This window comes from Ranitomeya imitator, chromosome 2, assembly GCF_032444005.1.
Source record: "Ranitomeya imitator isolate aRanImi1 chromosome 2, aRanImi1.pri, whole genome shotgun sequence".
Classification (NCBI taxonomy): Eukaryota; Metazoa; Chordata; class Amphibia; order Anura; family Dendrobatidae; genus Ranitomeya; species Ranitomeya imitator.
The window spans coordinates 146546299-146566063 of NC_091283.1; the positions used below are offsets into that span (position 1 = coordinate 146546299).

General features: G+C 43.4%; 1 protein-coding gene across 2 annotated transcripts in view; it reads left to right on the forward strand.

The window, feature by feature from the left end:
- VSIG4 (V-set and immunoglobulin domain containing 4) overlaps positions 1-19765 on the forward strand; it is a 60062-nt gene that overhangs the window by 32221 nt on the left and 8076 nt on the right. For both annotated transcript variants that reach the window (XM_069755512.1, XM_069755513.1), the window contains 3 exons: positions 1165-1305; positions 2801-2902; positions 3301-3322. In XM_069755512.1, coding sequence (XP_069611613.1) covers positions 1165-1305; positions 2801-2902; positions 3301-3322 — 265 coding nt within the window. The remainder of the gene's footprint in view (positions 1-1164; positions 1306-2800; positions 2903-3300; positions 3323-19765) is intronic.

Sequence of the window (19765 nt, forward strand, 5' to 3'; positions counted from 1 at the left end):
CGCTGGATCAGCGTGTGTGACGCCGATCCAGCGATATGTTCACTTGTAACCAGGGTAAACCCGATGTTTACCCTGGTTACCCGGGTGCTGCAGGGGGACTTATAGTTGAAGACAGTTTCAACGATGCCGAAGTTGTTCCCCAGATCTTTGGTCGCTGGAGAGAGCTGTCTGTGTGACAGCTCCCCTGCGACCACACAACGACTTACCAACGATCACGGCCAGGTCGTATCGCTGGTCATGATCGTTGGTAAATCGTTTAGTGTAAAGGTACCTTTACTGAAACTGAAAATGGCCAGAGAAAAAAACATTGCCCAGTCCTAAAGGGATTGTCTAGGATTTGCATACAGATTACCCATTGTAGAAAAGGCAATCAATATGAGATCTTTCTTGGTCTGACACATGGCGCCCCACCATTCAGTGGCTGGATGTAGCCAATATAGAGAGTGGGAAACTGTAGCTCCAAACATTGTTTAGTGGCTGCTAGTGATGAGTGAGTGTGCTGGGATAAGGTGTTGTCCGAGCATGCTCAGATGCTAAACGAGTGTCTTCGGCGTGCTTGAAAAATATGTTTGAGGCCCCGTGGTGTCTTGTGGCTGTTTGACAGCTGAAACACATACTTGTATATCCTGGCACCATTTCCCACATTGCTGAAATATCATAGCGTGGGCTAAAGTCATTTTGCGTTGCTGCTCGGCCTCCCAATAATGCTCTCCAGCTAGGACATCTTACAGAATATCAGCGGTGGTCAGTACCTGGGCCATCTAATATCACCGATTCCCAGCACAGCACAGTTTGTACGGTAGAGTCGTTTTCCATCTCCAGAGTCACTGGGCAAGTCTCTTTCGTCTGCAAAGTGTAAGCTCTTCTGGTCAGCGAGTTCCTCTCTCACCTGTAAAGTTTAAACTCTTATGGTCCGAAAGGTTCTCCTTCTCCTCTCCCCAACGTGCATTTTCCAAGCTTTCTTGTACTGAGATACAAGACAATTAATTTGTTTACGTATCGATTTTGGGGGGAAATTCAATACGTAAATGTCAGCAAATTCAAATTTCAAAAGATCTATTCATCTCTACTGAAGAGTCAGACATTTATACACAATATGACATTTTCAAAGGATGGATTTTTAAGTGTTAATTGAAATCAAATACTAATTCTGTTCTGTTGAAGGAATCTCACGTGTTGAAACAGTCAGCCCAGTGCAGACAACTAAACTTACAACTGTTGGAAAACTTCATGAAGACACAACGCGGATTACCTTATATTCTGTGGGAATACTCTACACAAATGCAGCAATTGCTCAAAAGAAAGGTAATTATAAAATGTGAAAAGTATATAAACTACAACTAGATGTTTTGGAAAACTGCTTGTCAACGGGAAAACTGGTTTATATTTATAGGCTGTAAAAAAAAAATACCAGAAAGTAACGTATATATATTTTACTGTACAATATAAAATATATAAAATCTTCCCATTCTTTATAAAACCTGTCAGCAGTGAAATAACTTCTAGAAAGGTGGCACAACTGCTTTGCGAAGAACTGTAGTAAACAGGCACTAACACTGAACTACCTTTTTAATAGAGTAATTTTTGGGCTAGTGATAGCATTTCTGTTATATCCATTGAATTTTTTTTATTATTATTATTATTATTATTAAGTTGTCATTTTTCGAAACCTGTAACGTTTTCATTTTTCAGTTAATGGGGCCATGTGAGAGCTTATTTTTTGTGGGGCGAGCCACCATTTTTATTTATACCATTTTGTTGTAGATATGACATTTTAGTTGCTTGCTACAGCATTTTCTGTAGTATTGCGGAGACTAAAAAAAAATGTAATGTTGACGTTTTTGTATTTTTGTTCTGTTTTATGTTGTTTACAAAAAAGGTCAGGTATTTTTAGATTTTGATAGGTCGAACTTTTTTGAATGTGTATTTTTTTCTTTTTATTATCTTTATTTTTAAAGGAGGGTGATTTGAACTTTTATGTAAAAATCACCGTCTCCTGGGAAGCCGGGGCACAGGCAAGGTTTCAAGGGTGCTCTGTAATGACAAGCAAGGAGGTCTTCAACAGACGCTCTGCTGTCATAGCAACCTATCAGAGCCCCGATCAAGTCATGGGCACGCCAGTAGATACGCTCCATGCCGGTGTGCTGTTAATACTACACCACCCGCGGTTGTTAGAGGCAGGTCCTGGCTGTAATACCCCGTGAGCCCACGCCATATACCCGCTACTGACTTACACGGTACATGTACAAAGGATGTATGGTAGGTAAAGTGTATAAGAAGTTTATACCTAATATTGCTAGTGGTCTACAGTAACTATGATTGTATTATTTTATAACAATATAGTTATGTTTTTATATCTTGAGGGTTCATGTTTAGAGCAAGGAATTGAGACTATAATTTACATTTATTTAATATAAATTAATATAAATATAGATTAATATAAAAAGCTGCAGAATTTGTACAGGGGTGGGAGCTCAATTTTTCCGATACAGCATAGTCTAGAAGAAACTTACAGCATAAAGATTTATTCAACTACCGTTGAACTGCAGCAAAGCTTAGCTTTGTTATCAAACTCTGGTTTTACTGGCCACATCATTGGTAATACTAGGAAATTAAGGAAATATTTTAAGGAATTGCATAGCATGGAGTGTGGAAAATCTAAAATATTTGTTTTCTAACATCCTAAAAATAGTTCCCAAGATTAAAACGTAAATGGAACATAGACACATAACGAGGTAAAAAAATGGAATATTTTGTATTTCCCACTAGCATTTTCATCTCACATCTTCTCTTTCTACAGGTCTTGGGATACCAATGTACTTACTTGTAATCCTTATATTATGTGTTCTGAGCGTCATTACTCTAGTAATTGCCCTCATCATCAAAAAGAAGAAAAAGAAAGGTAAATTGACGTTTGTTATAAATGGAATATTAAATATAATTTTTTTTACAATGTACTGTAAATTTTCAGAGCGGATTATTCAAGATAAAAAAAAATACTGTGAAATGCTGAGGGATTTAGTAGGATTTCTTGTGAACTCAATATCATTGAAGGGATTTCCAATAAAAAGATTCTAAGAGAAACTGACTCTCAAATCCAGACCTCCCCATTTAAATGATTCCAAAGTTTAATTATATGTTGTGAAAACTATTAGAACATTATGGTAAAGTGCAACACAAGCTTATCACGTTTTTAAAGGTTGATGTTGACATAAGTTTGCACTGACACCATTGAGCAATTATGGTCCATAATTCTGTTGCATTTGTCCAGATATTAATCATCTGTTTTTCTTGTTTTAGACTACATCTATGAAGTACCCACGTAAGTTCAACTTCTAACAAAAGAGGTTTCTATTAGAGATGAGCCGATCCTTCGAAATTCCAATTCACCAAAGTTTCCCAGAAAATTTGTAATGTGGCAAATAAATTAATTAATTGCATAATTAAAAAGGGTTATGAACGTGTAGAACACTGTTAGTTCCACTTGGTGTCAATTCAACACGTTTTGAGCTCGATAATGCAAACAGCTTTTTAAATGTCTAAATTACTTCAACCTATCTGGCTAAGGGAAAAGGATGGCAACCAGAAGTAATCAACAGAATATTTAACAACACCCTGCAATATTAGACTTTTTAGACTACTTGCATTGTATATCTATTTCATTTGTGGGAGAGATACATGCATTACTGTTGGTTATAGACAGATGGTGCAAAGGGAAGAAGCCTTGGCATTTCCACATGGTTGGGTGCAACAATTATCTCTGTTTGGGAGTATAAAGAGCACGGCACTTTGCTAAACGATGAATGCATTTTTTAAAAGCCAACCAAAAATTAACACTTTAATTAGGGAGACATAACAGGTTGATTGTACAGTTTTAAATTAAATGTGAAGAAGAAATAACCTCTCAGTTAGAAGTGAAAAACAAATCTTTCTTTAGGGATTCACAACTTATTATCTAATCACATAATGATTATGCAATTACAAAGGAGTTTTCTCAAACTGTCCAAAAATTATCCCATCCTTTCTGGTGTCAAAACAGGAGCACTGATTTGAATATGAAAAATTATGAGTTATTGTCGCAAAAAAAAATCCCAATTTTCAAAGCTGTTTCTTGAAGGTACAAAAGCAAGAGAATATGTTTCCCAGCATCAGTAGTGCTGTCTAGCACTGTGAAATACATAGGGCAACCAGGTAATGTGTGACTGGCATGGCAGTGCAGTTGCTGTGGTAGAAGCACAGTAGTTAGGATTGGGAAGACAAGAAGATGCTTGTCAGTTTAGGGTTGGGCATGACATGCCATGGATGTCATGCCTCCACAGAATGGACTGTTTTGGGTTCTTTTTGCAGCTCTGGTTGATACTTATTTCTCCTGATAAACCTCATATACTTTGAGGGGAAACATGCTGAAAAAATGGATTGATGATCATTATCCTACTATTATGGATGAATGCAGTGGGGAAAATAAGTTTTTGATACATGCCACTTTTGCAAGTTTTCCCACCTACCAAGTATGGAGAGGTCTGTAATTTTTATCGTAGGTACACTTCAACTGTGAGAGGCGAAATCTTGAAAAAAATCTAGAAAATCACATTGTGTGATTCTCACATAATTAATTTGAACTTCGTTGCATGAAATAAATATTTGATACAATAGAAAAACAGAACTTAATGTTTGGTACAGAAACCTTGCTTGCAGACGTTTCCTGTAGTTCTTGACCAAGTTTGTACAGACTGAAGCAAAGATTTCGTCCCACTCCTCCATAGAGATTTTCTCAAGATCATTCAGGTTTCGGGGCTGTTGCTGGGAAACATTGAGTTTCAGCTCCTCCAAAGATTTTCTGTTGGGTTCAGTATTGAAGACTGGCTAGGCCACTCCAGAACCTTGAAATGCTTCCTACGGAGCAACTCCTTAGTTTCCCTGGCTGTATGTTTTTGGTCATTGTCATGCTGGAAGACCCAGCCATGATACATTTTCAATGCTCTTACTGAGAGGAGGTTGCTGACCATAATCTTGTTATACATGACCCTGTCCATCCTCCCTTCAATATGGTGCAGTCCTCCTGTCCCCTTTGCAGACAATAACCCCCAAACTACAATGTTTCCCCCACTATGCTTCATGGTTGGGACTGTGTTCTTGAGGTTGTACTCATCCTTCTTCTGCTTCCAAACATGGCGAGTGGAGTTGATACCAAAATGTTCTACTGTATAATGGTCTCATCTGACCACATGACCATCTCCAATGCCTCCTCTGGATCTTACAAATCATCATTGGTGAACTTCAAATGGGCCTGGGAATGTGCTTGCGTGCCCTGCAGGATTTTAATCCATGACGGCATAGAGTGTTACTAAGGGTAATTTGTGAGACTGTGGTCCCAGTTCTCTTCAGGTCATTGACCAGGTCTTGCCATGTATTTCTGGGCTGATTCTGATCTTTCTCAAAATCATCCTTACCCAACAAGACGAGATCTTGCATGGAGCCCCAGACTGAGGAAGATTGAAAGTCATCTTGTGTTTCTTCCATTTTCTAAAAATTGTGCCAACAGTTGTCACCTTCTCACCAAGCTGCTCGCCTGCTGTAGCCAATCCCAGCCTTGTGCAGGTTTTCAATTTTGTCCCTAGTGTCCTTAGACACCTCTTTGGTCTTTGCCATGGTAGAGAGGTTGGAGTGTGATTGAGTGTGTGAACAGCTGTCTTTTATACAGGTAACGAGTTCAAATAAGTGCAATTACAACAAGTAATGAGTGCAGAGTAGGTGGGTTTCTTAAAGAAAAACTAACGTGCTAGTTGGTAGGTGATCAAATACTTATTTCATGCAATTAAATGCAATTTAATTGTGTAGAAAGCATGCAATGTGATTTTCTGATTTTTATTTTTAGATTCTGACCCTCACAGTTGAAGTGTACCTACAATAAAAATTACAGACCACTCCATTCTTTGTAGATGGGAAAACTAGCAAAATCGGCAGTGCATCAAATACTTATTTTTCCCACTGTATATATGACCAATGGGACCACTGGTCATTAAGGGTTTTATAGAATCCTATAGAGACCGCTTAGATTCCCTATCAGAGGAATGAGATGTATTTTATTTGTGACGCCCAGGAGACCGGGATACCCAGCACCGGACCAATGGGGTCTGTCTCTTAAGGGGGATGTCACGGGTGGCTTGACCCGGTGCTGTAGCCTCAGGCAATGCACAGTGTAAGGGGTATCGTGAGGGAGCAGGCACTTACTTGATCAGCAGCAGGTTCTCCCAGCGGCGATGATCCCGATCCTGGATATTGGCTATTGTCCAAATGAAAGACTGAGGCACTGAAACGTTTAACCAGTTTACTTTAACATAAAGGGATTTACAACCAGTCCTGTCACCGGAGTCTGTATGGGAACTCTGAGTTACTTTGACCCTGCCGGGGTCTTCACCTCTTATTGTACGCAATTTCTATGTGGCCCTGCTGCTGTATGTGAACTGGCTGCCGGCCCAATCTGTCCCCTCCGGGTCCTGGTCCGACGGGCAACCCGAGTCCTTTTATCAGCTTACCCCCTCCGGGAGTACCGCTGAACTCTGTGTCTGTTGCTGTGTCCGGCCCTAGTGAAGCTGATATCACCTCACGTTTTTCCGGTTGCTGTATTATATATAATGAATACAGCCACGGATCCGGTATCCGTCTTTGCGCCTGTTCTGGGTAGTGATTAATGCTACCCGGTTCTCACAATGTCCCTTTTCTCTGTCCCTCTTCTCCTCAGGCCGGTGATTTAGGCCTGGAAACCGTCATATGGCTGTTAGAAATTCAGCTGTATGACCTCTCACTTTCAGCTCCTTAGCCCAACTGCCATTTCTTCTCTCAGACCAGAATGGATCAAGGGGAGTCTCTGGAGCTCCCCCTTCTGGCCGGAGGTGGTAGTGCAGTCTTGCTATTTTAGTATTTGTATTTACTGTCAGTAACTATTTTTGTGGCAAATACCCCTAGGGGTGCCACATATTAATATGTCTTTGTATATCTAATACCCTATCAGAAGAGTTTAGTATTTCTAAGATATTATTTATAAATCTAACACTCTATTGGAGGAGTGATATGTTAATTTTTTTTTTACGTATATAGGGATATTATTAAGGCATGTAAGGATAGTCAAAGTTCAGCAGGGGTGCAATCTCCACGACCAGGTAGAGAATCTTTTGGGATATGCACTGGTCAAAAAATAAAGGGAAGACTAAAATCCCACATCCTAGATACCTCTGAATGAAATATTCCAGTTGAAAATTTTTATTCATTGCATAGTGGAATGTGTTCAGAACAAAAAAACATAACAATTATCAATGTAAATCAAAATGAATATCCCATGGATGTCTGGATTTGGAATAATACTCAAAATCAAAGTGGAAAATCAAATTACAGGCTGATCCAACTTCAGTGGAAATGCCTCATGACAAGGAAAAGATGCTCAATATTGTGTGTGGCCTTCACGTGCATGTATGTCCTCCCTACTGTACAATGCCTGGGCATGCTCTTGATGAGGCGGTGGATGGTTTCCTGAGGGATCTCCTCCCAGACCTGGACTAAAGCATCCGCCAACTCCTGGACAGTCTGTGGTGCAACGTGACATTGGTGGATGGAGCGAGACATGGTGTCCCAGATGTGCTCAATCGGATTTGGGGAACGGGCAGGCCGGACCATAGCTTCAATGCCTTCATCTTGCAGGAACTGCTGACACACTCCAGCCACATGAGGTCTGGCATTGTCCTGCATTAGGAGGAACCCAGGGCCAACCGCACCAGCATATGGTCTCACAAGGGGTCTGAGGATCTCATCTCGGTACCTAAGGGCAGTCAGGCTACCTCTGGTGAGAACATGGAGGGCTGTGCAGCCCTCCAAAGAATTGCCACCTCACACCATTACTGACCCACTGCCAAACCGGTCATGCTAAAGGATGTTGCAGGCAGCAGATCGCTCTCCACGGCGTCTCCAGACTCTGTCACGTCTGTCACATGTGCTCAGCGTGAACCTTTCATCTGTGAAGAACACAGGGTGTCAGTGGTGAATTTGCCAATCCTGGTGTTCTGTGGCAAATGCCAAGCGTCCTGCATGGTGTTGGGCTGTGAGCACAGCCCCCATCTGTGGACATCGGTCCTTCAGACCATCCCTATGGAGTCGGTTTCTAAACATTTGTGCAGACATGCACATTTGTGGCCTGCTGGAGGTCATTTTGCAGGGCTCTGGCAGTGCTACTCCTGTTCCTCCTTGCACAAAGATGGAGGGAGCGGTCCTGCTGCTGGGTTGTTGCCCTCCTACAGCACCATCCACATCTCCTGGTGTACTGGCCTGTCTCCTCGTAGCGCCTCCAGCCTCTGGACACTACGCTGACAGACCCAGCAAACCTTCTTGCCACAGCTCGCATTGATGTGCCATATTGGATGAGCTGCACTACCTGAGCCACTTGTGTGGGTTGTAGAATCCGTCTCATGCTTCCACGAGTGTGAAAGCACAACCAACATTCAAAAGTGAACAAAACATCAGCCAGTAAGCATTGGTACTGAGATGTGGTCTGTGGTCCCTACCTGCAGAACCACTCCTTTATTGAGTGTGTCATGATAATTGCCAATAATTACCATCTGTTGTCTATTCCATTTGCACAACAGCATGTGAAATTGATTGTCAAACAGTGTTGCTTTCTAAGTGGACAGTTTGATTTCACAGAAGTTTAATTTACTTGGAGTTATATTCTGTTGTTTAAGTGTTCCCTTTATTTTTTTTGAGCAGTGTATTTAGGCATTTACACACAGCCTTCTACAATTATATTTACACTGAGTTTGTGGCTGTTTTGTTACAATTTTTGTAATGTCATATCTTTTAGCCCTGAGGCCTACGCAGGAGTGTTTATACCAATTTTTGCTCATAATATCCCTCTATATATTATTGTGATTTATGATACATGAGGACACCAATGAGTATTTTTGTATAAATCAGGTTTATTGAAGCAAATAAACAATACAAACAATGGTACAGTGGTGAGACAATTGTTAAACTCAACGGGGTACAACCCTGCCAACGATAACACTTTCAAGTTAACAATGATATTTTTCATAGTTGAAACATATAAACAGCATCAAAGGCAATCAAGCATTACTAGCTATATTTAATCATTTATATTAGTATAGAATGTCGTTAGATATAAGAAGTAAGCAGAAGTAGAAAGAATTAAAGAAACGGAAAGAGAAGGAAAGAAAGAAAAGAAAAAGAAAGAAAGAGAAAGAGAAAAAAAAAGGGGGGGGGGGTGGAGGAAAGGAGGGGGAGGGAGGGAGGGGAAAGGAAAGCGGGCGAAGGTAAGAGGGTACACTAGGTATGAGGAATGCGGCACTCCTTCCGGGCTGACCCCAGGCCTCATGTAGTGGAGAGAAGATCATTGAGTCACCAATATTGGCTTTAAGCCACGACGGCAGGCCAGAGGACAGGGGCAACAACCATTACGTGAACGATCCCATATCGGCTCCAGATATGAATTAGGACCTGGACAACCATACGTCCAACTCTGGGGTCTCCCTGAATACAATCCATGAAGCCCAAGTGTTAAAAAATTTCGTCGAATCCCCCATGGATTCACTTATCAATTGTTCCATTCTGTAAATGTTGTTAAGCTCCGCAACAAAATCGGAGCCTGAGGGGTAACGATCTTGCTTCCAGAATCTAGGAATCAAATTCCTGGCAGCCGTGAGAAAATGTCTGAGAAGACTCCTCTAAAAACCAGATATCGACATGTCACACAGAGACAAGAGGGCTAGTTCCACTGTGGGTTGTATTTTGCGAAAGGATAATTTGTTATGGAGATCAAAAACTAACATCCAGAATTTCTTTATGGGTGGACATTCCCACCAGATATGGACATAAGTCCCTTTTTCTGATGTGCATCTCCAACAAATATCCGGGATCACCGGGAACATAGCATGAACCTGGCAGGGACATCTATACCACCTCGACAGAACCTTGTAACTCCTCTCCTGTGACACAGCCGACAGCGAAGTCCTAAAGGTGAACAGAAAAATCTTATCTCTTTCCTCCTGGGACAATGAAATCCCCAAGTCACTCTCCCATCTTGAGAAAAACGTTGGGAAGTCATGTGTTGGGGTCTGGCTCTCCTGGAAAAGATTATATAGGAGGGACACTTTACGAGACGGGGGCTCCTCAGCGAGACAAATTTTCTCGAAAGGGGTTAACACCCCCATGGACTTATTAAGTTTAAATGATGTGCCTATGAAGCTCTTTAGCTGTTCGTAAAAGAACCAAGAGCCCTCAGGAGGTTCCCCCCCCCCTGGTATATTTCGTGTAGGGACTTAATACCTGTCTGATTTATGAAGTCAAATATAATGGGTCTTGAGGCTCTGTTTTTACTCACGAAATTTTCCCTACGGAGACCTGCGGGGAAGTGAGGATTGTCGTAAATTGGGGTTAGTGGACCCGGGACTGTAGAGGTTATAGTATTTCTGCCACTCGGTCGTACAAGTAGAAGCATGTTCCTAGTCATGAATGGAAGGTTCGACCTCAACCCCCCCCTCCCGTGTTCCATAGTATCGTCTGAGGATCCCCGCCAACGAGATCACCCTCCAGGCCCACCGATTTCTTGTTGTTACTGCTGTGGTATAAGTCTAAAATGCAAGTACCTAATGAGGCACGACTATATACTAGGAAGTCTGGTAGGCCAATTCCCCCCCTCCTCTTGGACCTGCTTAATACAAAATGTGATATTCTTGATCTAGCATGAGACCAGACCAATCGGATGACCGCTTTCTTGAGTCGCGAGAAGAAGGACACGGGAAGATATAACGGGATTGTCTGGAAATAATATAAAAGGCGAGGCAATAAGTCCATTTTAATTACATTAACTCTACCAAACCAAGACAGTTGAAGTTTATGCCACTTCTCTAAGTCCAGCTCCGCTTTTTGCAACGCCTTTTTAAAGTTTGCATCGTACAAACCAGATGTTTTGGCTGTTATTCTGATCCCCAGATATGGAAGTGAATCGAAGCGCCAACCAAACGGGAAAGAGGCTCGCAGCCCACTTACCTCAGGTGGTGGTAGGGATATGTTTAAGGCCATGGATTTGTGGGAATTAATTTTAAAATTGCTTAGGTGACCGAATTTCGAAAATTCTAAAATGATATTGGGTATGCTAGTTATGGGGGAGGTAACATATAAGAGGATATCATCGGCAAAAAGCGCCAACTTGTGTTCCTCTGATCTTAATTTAACTCCTCTTATGGAGGGGTTATTGCGTATGGCGGTGGCCAGATATTCCATTGACAGGATATATAGGAGAGGGGAGAGCGGGCACCCCTGCCTCGTACCATTCCGTATCTCGAACGTGTCTGAAAGGGTGCCATTCACCTTCACCTGGGCGTTAGGGGAGGTATATAAGGCCTTTATTCTATGCATCATATTTTCTCCCAGGCCAATCCCCGCCAGGGCCCGGAACAAAAACTCCCAGTGTACCCTGTCGAAGGCCTTCTCAGCATCGATCGACAGGATACACATGGGATCACCCCCCTCCCGTCCCGCCCTGTCTATCAAAGAGATGGTCCTAATGGTGTTATCACGCGCCTCCCTACCTGGGACAAAACCAACCTGGTCTTGGTTTATCACGTTTGGAAGGAGAGGGCTCAATCTATTTGCAATCATCTTCGCGTAGATTTTAATGTCTAAATTTATAAGAGATCTTGGACGATAGTTATTACATAACGAGGGGTCTTTATCTGGTTTTGGTATGACCGTGATATGAGCGGCCAAAGCCTGAGGGGGAAAGGAACCACCCGAGGAGACCGAATTACACACTTCAAGAAAAATCGGGCTCAATAATGAGGAGAATGATTTATAAAAACCGGCTGAGTACCCGTCTGGACCTGGACTTTTCCCTTGTTTCAGGCCTTTGATAGTCTCCAAAACCTCCTCCAGTGTAAACTCCCCCTCTAGGCCCAGAATCTCGTCCTCCGGTAGAAGGGGTATATTGTTTTGCTGTAAATACGTATTAATTTTGTTATGGAGAGCGGATGTGGATAGATCTTTGTAGTGGCCATCTATGTTGTATAAGTCTTTGTAGTAATCACTGAAGCTCGAGGTGATGTCTCTGGTACTATATAACTTTTCCCCTTTCCCATTTTTAATGAAGGGAATAAATGTATTTGGGCCTCGTGGGTTAATGTATCTAGCCAAGATCTTGCCGCTTTTGTTTCCATGATGGTAAAAGCGATTTCGGAGCCTTTCCCTGAGGTAGCGTGACTTTTGGTCCAGTAAGGTGAGCAACTTTTGCCTGATTGTGGACAAGTGTGCGAAAGTAACCTCATTGAGATCTCTTTTGTGTTGCGTTTCTAATTTATGAATTTGGTCTGAGAGTTTAATTATTTCTGCGACCCTCTCCCTCTTCAAGCGCGCGCCATGTGAAATAAGAACTCCCCGTATCACGCTTTTCAGGGCCTCCCATTTCATAGGAGAAGATGTGGTGTCCCCCACATGGTCCGCTACAAAATTGGATATCGTCTTTTCCACATCGGTTTTGCATTGGGCATCCTGGAGCAAGTTCTCATTCAGGCGCCACGAGAAGCCCGATTTTGTATTAGAATGGAACAGAATTGAAAGAAATATCGGGGCATGGTCCGACCACAATATCGAACCCACCTCTGCCTCCACTGGGAGGTCCAGCAGGTTGTGTGAGATAAAAAAGTAGTCAATTCTGCTGTAAGTGTTATGCACTTGTGAGAAAAAGCTGTAGTCCTTTGTACCCGGGTGAAGTACCCTCCAAATGTCAACTAGTCTCATGTCTCGCATTTGTTTCCTAATCCGAGCAATAGAAGAAAGCGAGTATGAAGTCTTACCCGAAGAGACGTCTACCGCCGGATTCATGGGAATGTTGAAATCGCCCCCCAGTATCACAGGAGAGGAGCCAGCGAATTCCCCGAGGCGCCTCCCACACTCCGCACTGAAGCTCTGCTGACCTTGATTCGGAAAATAGACATTAGCCAAGACCAATTGACGTGTATCACAGGAAATTTTTAAAAACACGTATCTACCATCTGGGTCTATAGAGGAACTCAGCACTTCCGGCACAAAGTTTTTATGAAAAGCTATCGAGACCCCCTTAGATTTGGCATGCGGATTGGAACTGTGGTACCATTTGGGGTAATATTTTGAAACACAGGGGGGGACAGCCCCAGTTTTAAAATGCGTCTCCTGGAGCATCAGGACCGAAACCTGCTGTTTATGACTTGTGTATAGGACCTGTCTCCTTTTTTCAGGAATATTTAGCCCCTTTACATTAAAGGAGCAAAACTTTAATTTACCCATAATCTGAATGCGCCACTGTGCAGCAAATTTTTATTGATCCGCCCGGAAGGAGCACCCGCATGGAGAGGAAGTATTTAGAAAGGGGAAGAAAAGGAAAGGGAGTAGAGAAAAAAAGAAGAGAAACAAAGAAAAAACAAAACATATCTATAATTGCTACAAAGCCAGAGCCTTGTAGCTCTAACTACAGTAAGACAAGTTTTGGTAGTATACTACCTGAGAACCCAACCAAAGGGAAGGAAGCCCAAGGAGGAACCATGACCCCCCCACCCACCCACCCACCCACGAAAACATAAGAAATATCCGTTGGACACATGTCAAAACATCAAATTAAATATGTCATATAAAGTAACAAGGCAATTAATTGTCAGTGCAGAAACCCAAGTGTGAAGTCAAGTCTGAATATGAATCATGGAAAATGTAAGCATAGGCCTGCCTGTACAGGCGAATCCTCCAGAAAGGTAAGGAGAAAGAGGGGAGGGATAGGAAGAGAGGGTAGGAGAGGTAGGGAAAAGGGGTGGTGAGGGGGGGGGGGGGGGAGGGAGGAGAGGTGGAAGAAGGGAAGGGAAAGGGATACCTAGGAGAGGGGGAAGGGAAGGGTCTGGAGGGAAAGCCCCCGCTACGGGCCTATGACTTCTCACAATCTGCAACACCTGCACCTAAAACACTGAGAACATGAGAATAAAGTGCAAACATAATAAAACTAGGCAATAAATGCCAGACTATCATAACCGACATAACGAAAATACAAAAAAGAGAAAAACCAGACTATAAAAGCCCTCAAACGAAACCCACTCCATCAGTAGGCCAAGCTCGCCTTTCTATACCACCAAACCAGGATGCTAAGTTCTCAAGGCGGGTCAGATGGAACCCGCTTGTTGTCTCGTTTTTTGGTTTGTTGAACCTTGAGCCATTTTGGTGGAGCTTCAGGGAGTGTTGGGCTCACGGGCCACTCAGGAAGATTTACCATAGGAAGTTCGAAGGTGCCCAGGAAAGTAGTTAAGTCACAAAGCCTTCGAAAAGAAGCCGACTTGCCTCCCCTTAGAGGCCGTTAATTGGAACGGGAACCCCCATCTATATGGGATGTCTCTTCTCTTAAGTTCGGCCAGTAATGGTTTTAGAGCTCTGCGCAGTAATAAAGTACGTCTAGATAGATCAGAAAGGATTAAGATTGGGTGGTCCTCAAATCTGATGACTTCTTTTTTCCTGGCAGCCGTCATTATGGCTTCTTTGATTCTATAGTAGTGGATTCTACATATAACATCACGTGGTCGAGAATCGGAAGTAGGTTTAGGACCCAAAGCGCGATGGATCCTATCGAACTCGATACAGCCACCATCCTTATCGTCCAGCAGGTCTAAGAAGATATTTTGTACTGTACGGTCCAAATCAGAAAAACCGACAGATTCTGGGAGGCCTCGTATACGAATGTTATTCCGTCTATTGCGGTTTTCGAGGTCCTCCATTCCAGATGAGATATCTTCTAGTTTGAGAGTATGATCTATTAAGAGGTCCCTATGGGCCTGCAGTTCTCGAAAGATATTCTCGTGTGTTTTTTCCACGTCCTCTATTCGTGTGGTAAATTCTTTCTGCAAGTTGTGGATTTCTTTCTTATATGTATTTTCAAGCCTGCAGGCGAATCCTTCAAGGTCTTTTTTGGTAAGTAGGGCTTTGATGTACTTGCTCAATTCTGCGATGCTCATTTCCTCCGAATCTGCGGTGTCCTCATCGAAGCCGTCAGCCGACGAGCTACGTGTGCACACTGAATCCCCGGACGGGGAGTTATCACGGTTAGTAGTAGAAGTCATTGCAGACCTTGTATTCCTAGTCTGGGGAGTTGAATTTAGATAACGTTTCATGTCTTCAGAGGTAATTTCCCCAACCGATTTTGTATTCTGTTCAGGGATCTTTCTGGTTTTTCCCATAGATGTCTATAGTAAGCACTGTGTGTCCAAGGTAGTGGTGGGATATGGGGGGTGGGGTGGTCACTCCATAGAGCCTAGCACCCCATTAGCAAGCCCACCCCGGGCCGAGTTCCCTATATTCAAGGGGGCCGTGAGCCAAGCCCCGTGAGCTGGATCCTAAAATCCAAAGGTAATGGAAGTAATAGGAGTCTTGTGTTATTCCAGATTTCGCCACAAGATGGCAGCAGAGACCTTTAATGATTATTCAAGTGTCTCACTAATTCTGGGCTGCAGCAGGGACTATTTTGTGTCTTATTTATTTATTTAGGGGGGTTTAAAACCAGGGGGGGATATTACTTAAGTCCCTCCACCCTATGCGCACCGTACCGATCCCCCTGTGCCCCTTAGGAGGCTCACAATTTGTCCTTAGTCCCGGAACTATATAGTGTTGTGCGGCTCCAATATTGAGATCCCTCCGCCGGCTGCTGCGATCTTGTTATTATGATATTGCAGCGATCTCTTGCCTGTGCCTCCCCAGAAACAGTGCGAAATAGACCCCCAGGGGTAGGGGAAGAAAACTGCTGTACCTTGGTGTGCCAAGTAATCGGCACACTTTCAGTCCACCTGTTCTCCTGTGGTGACCGGGTGTATCCTTCCGCCTCTCCTCTTCTATAGCAGTTGTTGTTCTATGCAGCACAGTGTGCACCTTCTTCCTCGTATCCTCACTAGAGGGACGAAAGGCAACCTCCTGGGGCTGTGGGATTAATCAGAGGGATTCTTGCCGATTTCCTCTTGGAATCCGTATAGTGCTGCACTACTTTTTAGTCCTCCATGCCACTATGTAGTGAGCGGGTATCCTTCCGCCTCTGCGACGCTGATGGCAGCTCTGGGGATGTAACTCCAAATGTAAGTGTTGTGCTTCCTCAATAAAGACAGGTAAAGAATACCTGTGGCTATTGGGCTCCAAATTTGATCCGGACTTGCAAAAATTCTGAGTCTTTTGCTTCACCGGATGAGATATTCTTGTGAGGTATCCCTCCGCCTCACCCCCTCCACTGTGGGCCACAGATCAGGAGGCAAAGTGGTCTTTGTAAGTGTCCAAAAGCTAAATAATGGTACCAAGGTGATCCCAAGACTCTCAGGAGGTGATAGGAGGTGATATCCGATACTCCAATCCGCTTTTTAGTCGCTTTTGGATGTCACCAATGAGTATTTTTATACATTTTTTAATAAAGTTTTTATTTTGTTTTTTTCTATTCTGTACTTCGGAGTTTCGGAAACAGCAGTATTATAGTATAGCTGACATGACAAACAAAAAATCGATGCCCACCATAAGGCCAGTCTCACACGTCCAGATAATTCCGGTACCGGAAAAATCGGTACCGGAATTATCCGTGTCCATGTGTCGGTGCGTTTATGTGGCACATCAGTGCGGCACACGTGTGCCGTCCGTGTGCCCACTGGGTACCACACGGAGCATGCAGGAGACAGTGTTAGAGATAAGTGCTGTCCCCTGCATCTGGTGCTGAAGCTGCCATTCATATCTTCTCTGCAGCAGCGTTTGCTGAGAAGATATGATAAATCCTTTTTTTTTGTTTGTTTCTCGTTTTTAAAATAAAGATCCCTGTCCCAGCCCCCCTCCCACCCCTTGTGCGCCCACCCCGCTGTTATTAAAATACTCACCCGGCTCCCTTGCAGTGTCCTGTCCTCGCCGCACCTTCTCCTGTATGAGCCGCATATTCATAACTGTAATGGGCGGCCCCACGTGACCGCTCATACAGGAGAAGGTGCGGCGAGGACAGGACACTGCGAGGGAGCCGGGTATTTTAATAACAGCGGGCGGGCGCACAGGGGGTGGGAGGGGAGTGGGGACAGGGATCTTTATTTTAAACATGAGAAACAAAAAAAAAAAAAGGATTTATCATATCTTCTCAGCAAACGCTGCTGCAAAGAAGATATGAATGGCGGCTTCAGCACCACGTGGGGGGGACAGCGCTTACTGTAGCGCTGTCTCCTGCACGGCACACGGACTGCACACGGACAGCGTCCGTGTGTGGTACGTGTTTTACACGGACCCATTGACTTTAATAGGTCCGTGTAATCCGTGCACTCCCATGAACACGGACATGTCTCCGTGTTTTGGACACGGACACACGGTCCGTGAAAATACGCTGACATGTCCAGAGACACATTGATTTCAATGTGTCTACATGAGTCAGTGTCTCCGGTACGTGAGGAAACTGTCACCTCACGTACCGGAGCCACTGACGTGTGAAACCGGCCTAATGTGGTCTACTGGTACTGGAGTTAGCAGAACAGTGTAAACAACAATCAACAGTCATGCAGGCAGACAAATAGCAGGGCCAATTTAAACATTGCATAGGCCGTTGGTGCATCAAAGTCTGCACAGATCCATAACAGATTCATTTTGAGAATATGTTAGGTTTTCCCACTTATGGAAGATAACTTGGTCCACTTTGGTGTGACAAATCCACCAGCTGCACTGAATACTCTCTCTGACATGACAATGAAAGCTGGACAGGACATTACTCCCAAAGCAAACTGAACCAGTTGTTCTCACTGATCCAATTTGTTGACCCAGAAATCCATGGGATTGGGGCTCAGGGTATCTGCATGAGAAAGACTATGAACTCAAAAATGTCCAAATGTGACTGGCACTTCACATCACATAATCAACATACTCAAACTTACATACAAGTTGCCGAACGAAGAGATCCAGAATAAAGTTAAAATATAATAAATGTACAACACAATAAAGTGCAAGAGCACCCTAACTAGGGGGGACGCTGGGTTATGACCCCCGGAAGAAGCTGGATGTGAAACATGTGTTGGGGTAAGGAGGGACGCTGTAGTCGGTGTGTGGCAACCATCTTTTCTGCTGCTGGTAATTTGTATTACCGTATTTACTCCTTATACTGCTGCATACTGAGGTAGCTTCTATTGAGCCAGATAGGGTGCATATGTTTGCTTGCCCACTTTCTCATGTCTTATAATTGAATAGTGGATATACTTGTCTCTGACATGGGTCTTTAATATTATGTACCACATGTCATAACCCAGAATCTATTCAAACGGAATCTGCATTCTAAAGGCCAAGTAGCGCTCCTTCCCATCCGATCCCTGCCGTTTGTTGAAACAGAACTTTATGACTACATGTAGGGTATCAACATGCTCAAAAGAAAGAGGGCAACAAACTTTGTGGTCTATTTTTCATGTTACCTCTTACAAAAGTGAAAAAATTTCAAGCTAAAGCAACATTTTTTTCATTCAACTTTGCATTAATTCCTGTGTTGCACCTGAAGGGTTAAAAAAATGCAGTGACAGCAGTTTTTAATTATTTGAGGGGTACGGTATTTAAAATGGGGTCACTTGTGGGAGTTTCCAATATATAGGCCCCTCAAATGCATTTAAATCTGAATAAGTCTTTAAATAAACAGGCTTTGCAAATTTCTTGGAAAAATAGGAAATTGTTGCTAAACTTTTTACCCGTCTAACATCATCATAAAATAAAATGAAATTTGAAAAATGATGCAGACGTAAAGTAGACATATGGGAAATGCTATTTATTAATTATTTTGTGCAGCATGATTAACTGGTTTAAGAATATAAAGATTGACATTTTGAAAAATGCAATATTTTCAACATTTTCTCAAAAATTCCAATATTTTCACAAATAAATGCAAAACATAGTGACCTAAATTTACTATTGTAGTGTACAGTCTTTCACGAAGAAACATTCTCCAAATCACTGGGATATCTTGAAGCATTTCAGAGTTATTACCCCATGAAATGACACTTGTCAGATTTTAAAAGTTTGGCCTGGTCATTAAAAGGGAATCTGTCACCCAAAAAAATCGTATATGAGCTAAGGCCACCAGCATCAGTGGCTTATCTACAGCATTCTGGAATGCTGTAGATAAGCCCCCGATGTAACCTGAAAGGTAAGAAAAACAGGTTATATTATACTCACCCGCTGCGGTCCGGGTCCGATGGGCGTCGCGGTCCGGGGCCTCCCATCTTCATACGATCACGTCCTCTTCTTTTCTTCCTGCCGTGCTCCAGCGCAGGCGTACTTTGCCCTGTTGAGGGCAGAGCAAAGTACTGCAGTGCACAGGCATTGGGAAAGGTCAGAGAGGCCCGGCGCCTGCGCACTGCAGTACTTTGCTCTGCCCTCAACAGGGCAAAGTACGCCTGCGCTGGAGCCACGGCAGAAAGAAGAGGACATCATCCTATGAAGCTAGGAGGTGCAGACACCCACCACGACACCCATCGGACCCGGACCGCAGCGGGACCGCCCTGGGTGAGTATAATCTAACCTCTTTTTATCTTTCAGGATACATCGGGGCCTTATCTACAGCATTACAGAATGCTGTAGATAAGCCCCTGATGCCGGTGGCCTTAAGGTACCGTCACACTCAGCGACGCTGCAGCGATATAGACAACGAGCCGATCGCTGCAGCGTCGCTGTTTAGGTCGCTGTAGAGACGTCAAACACAGCAACAGCAGAACGATGCAGGAGC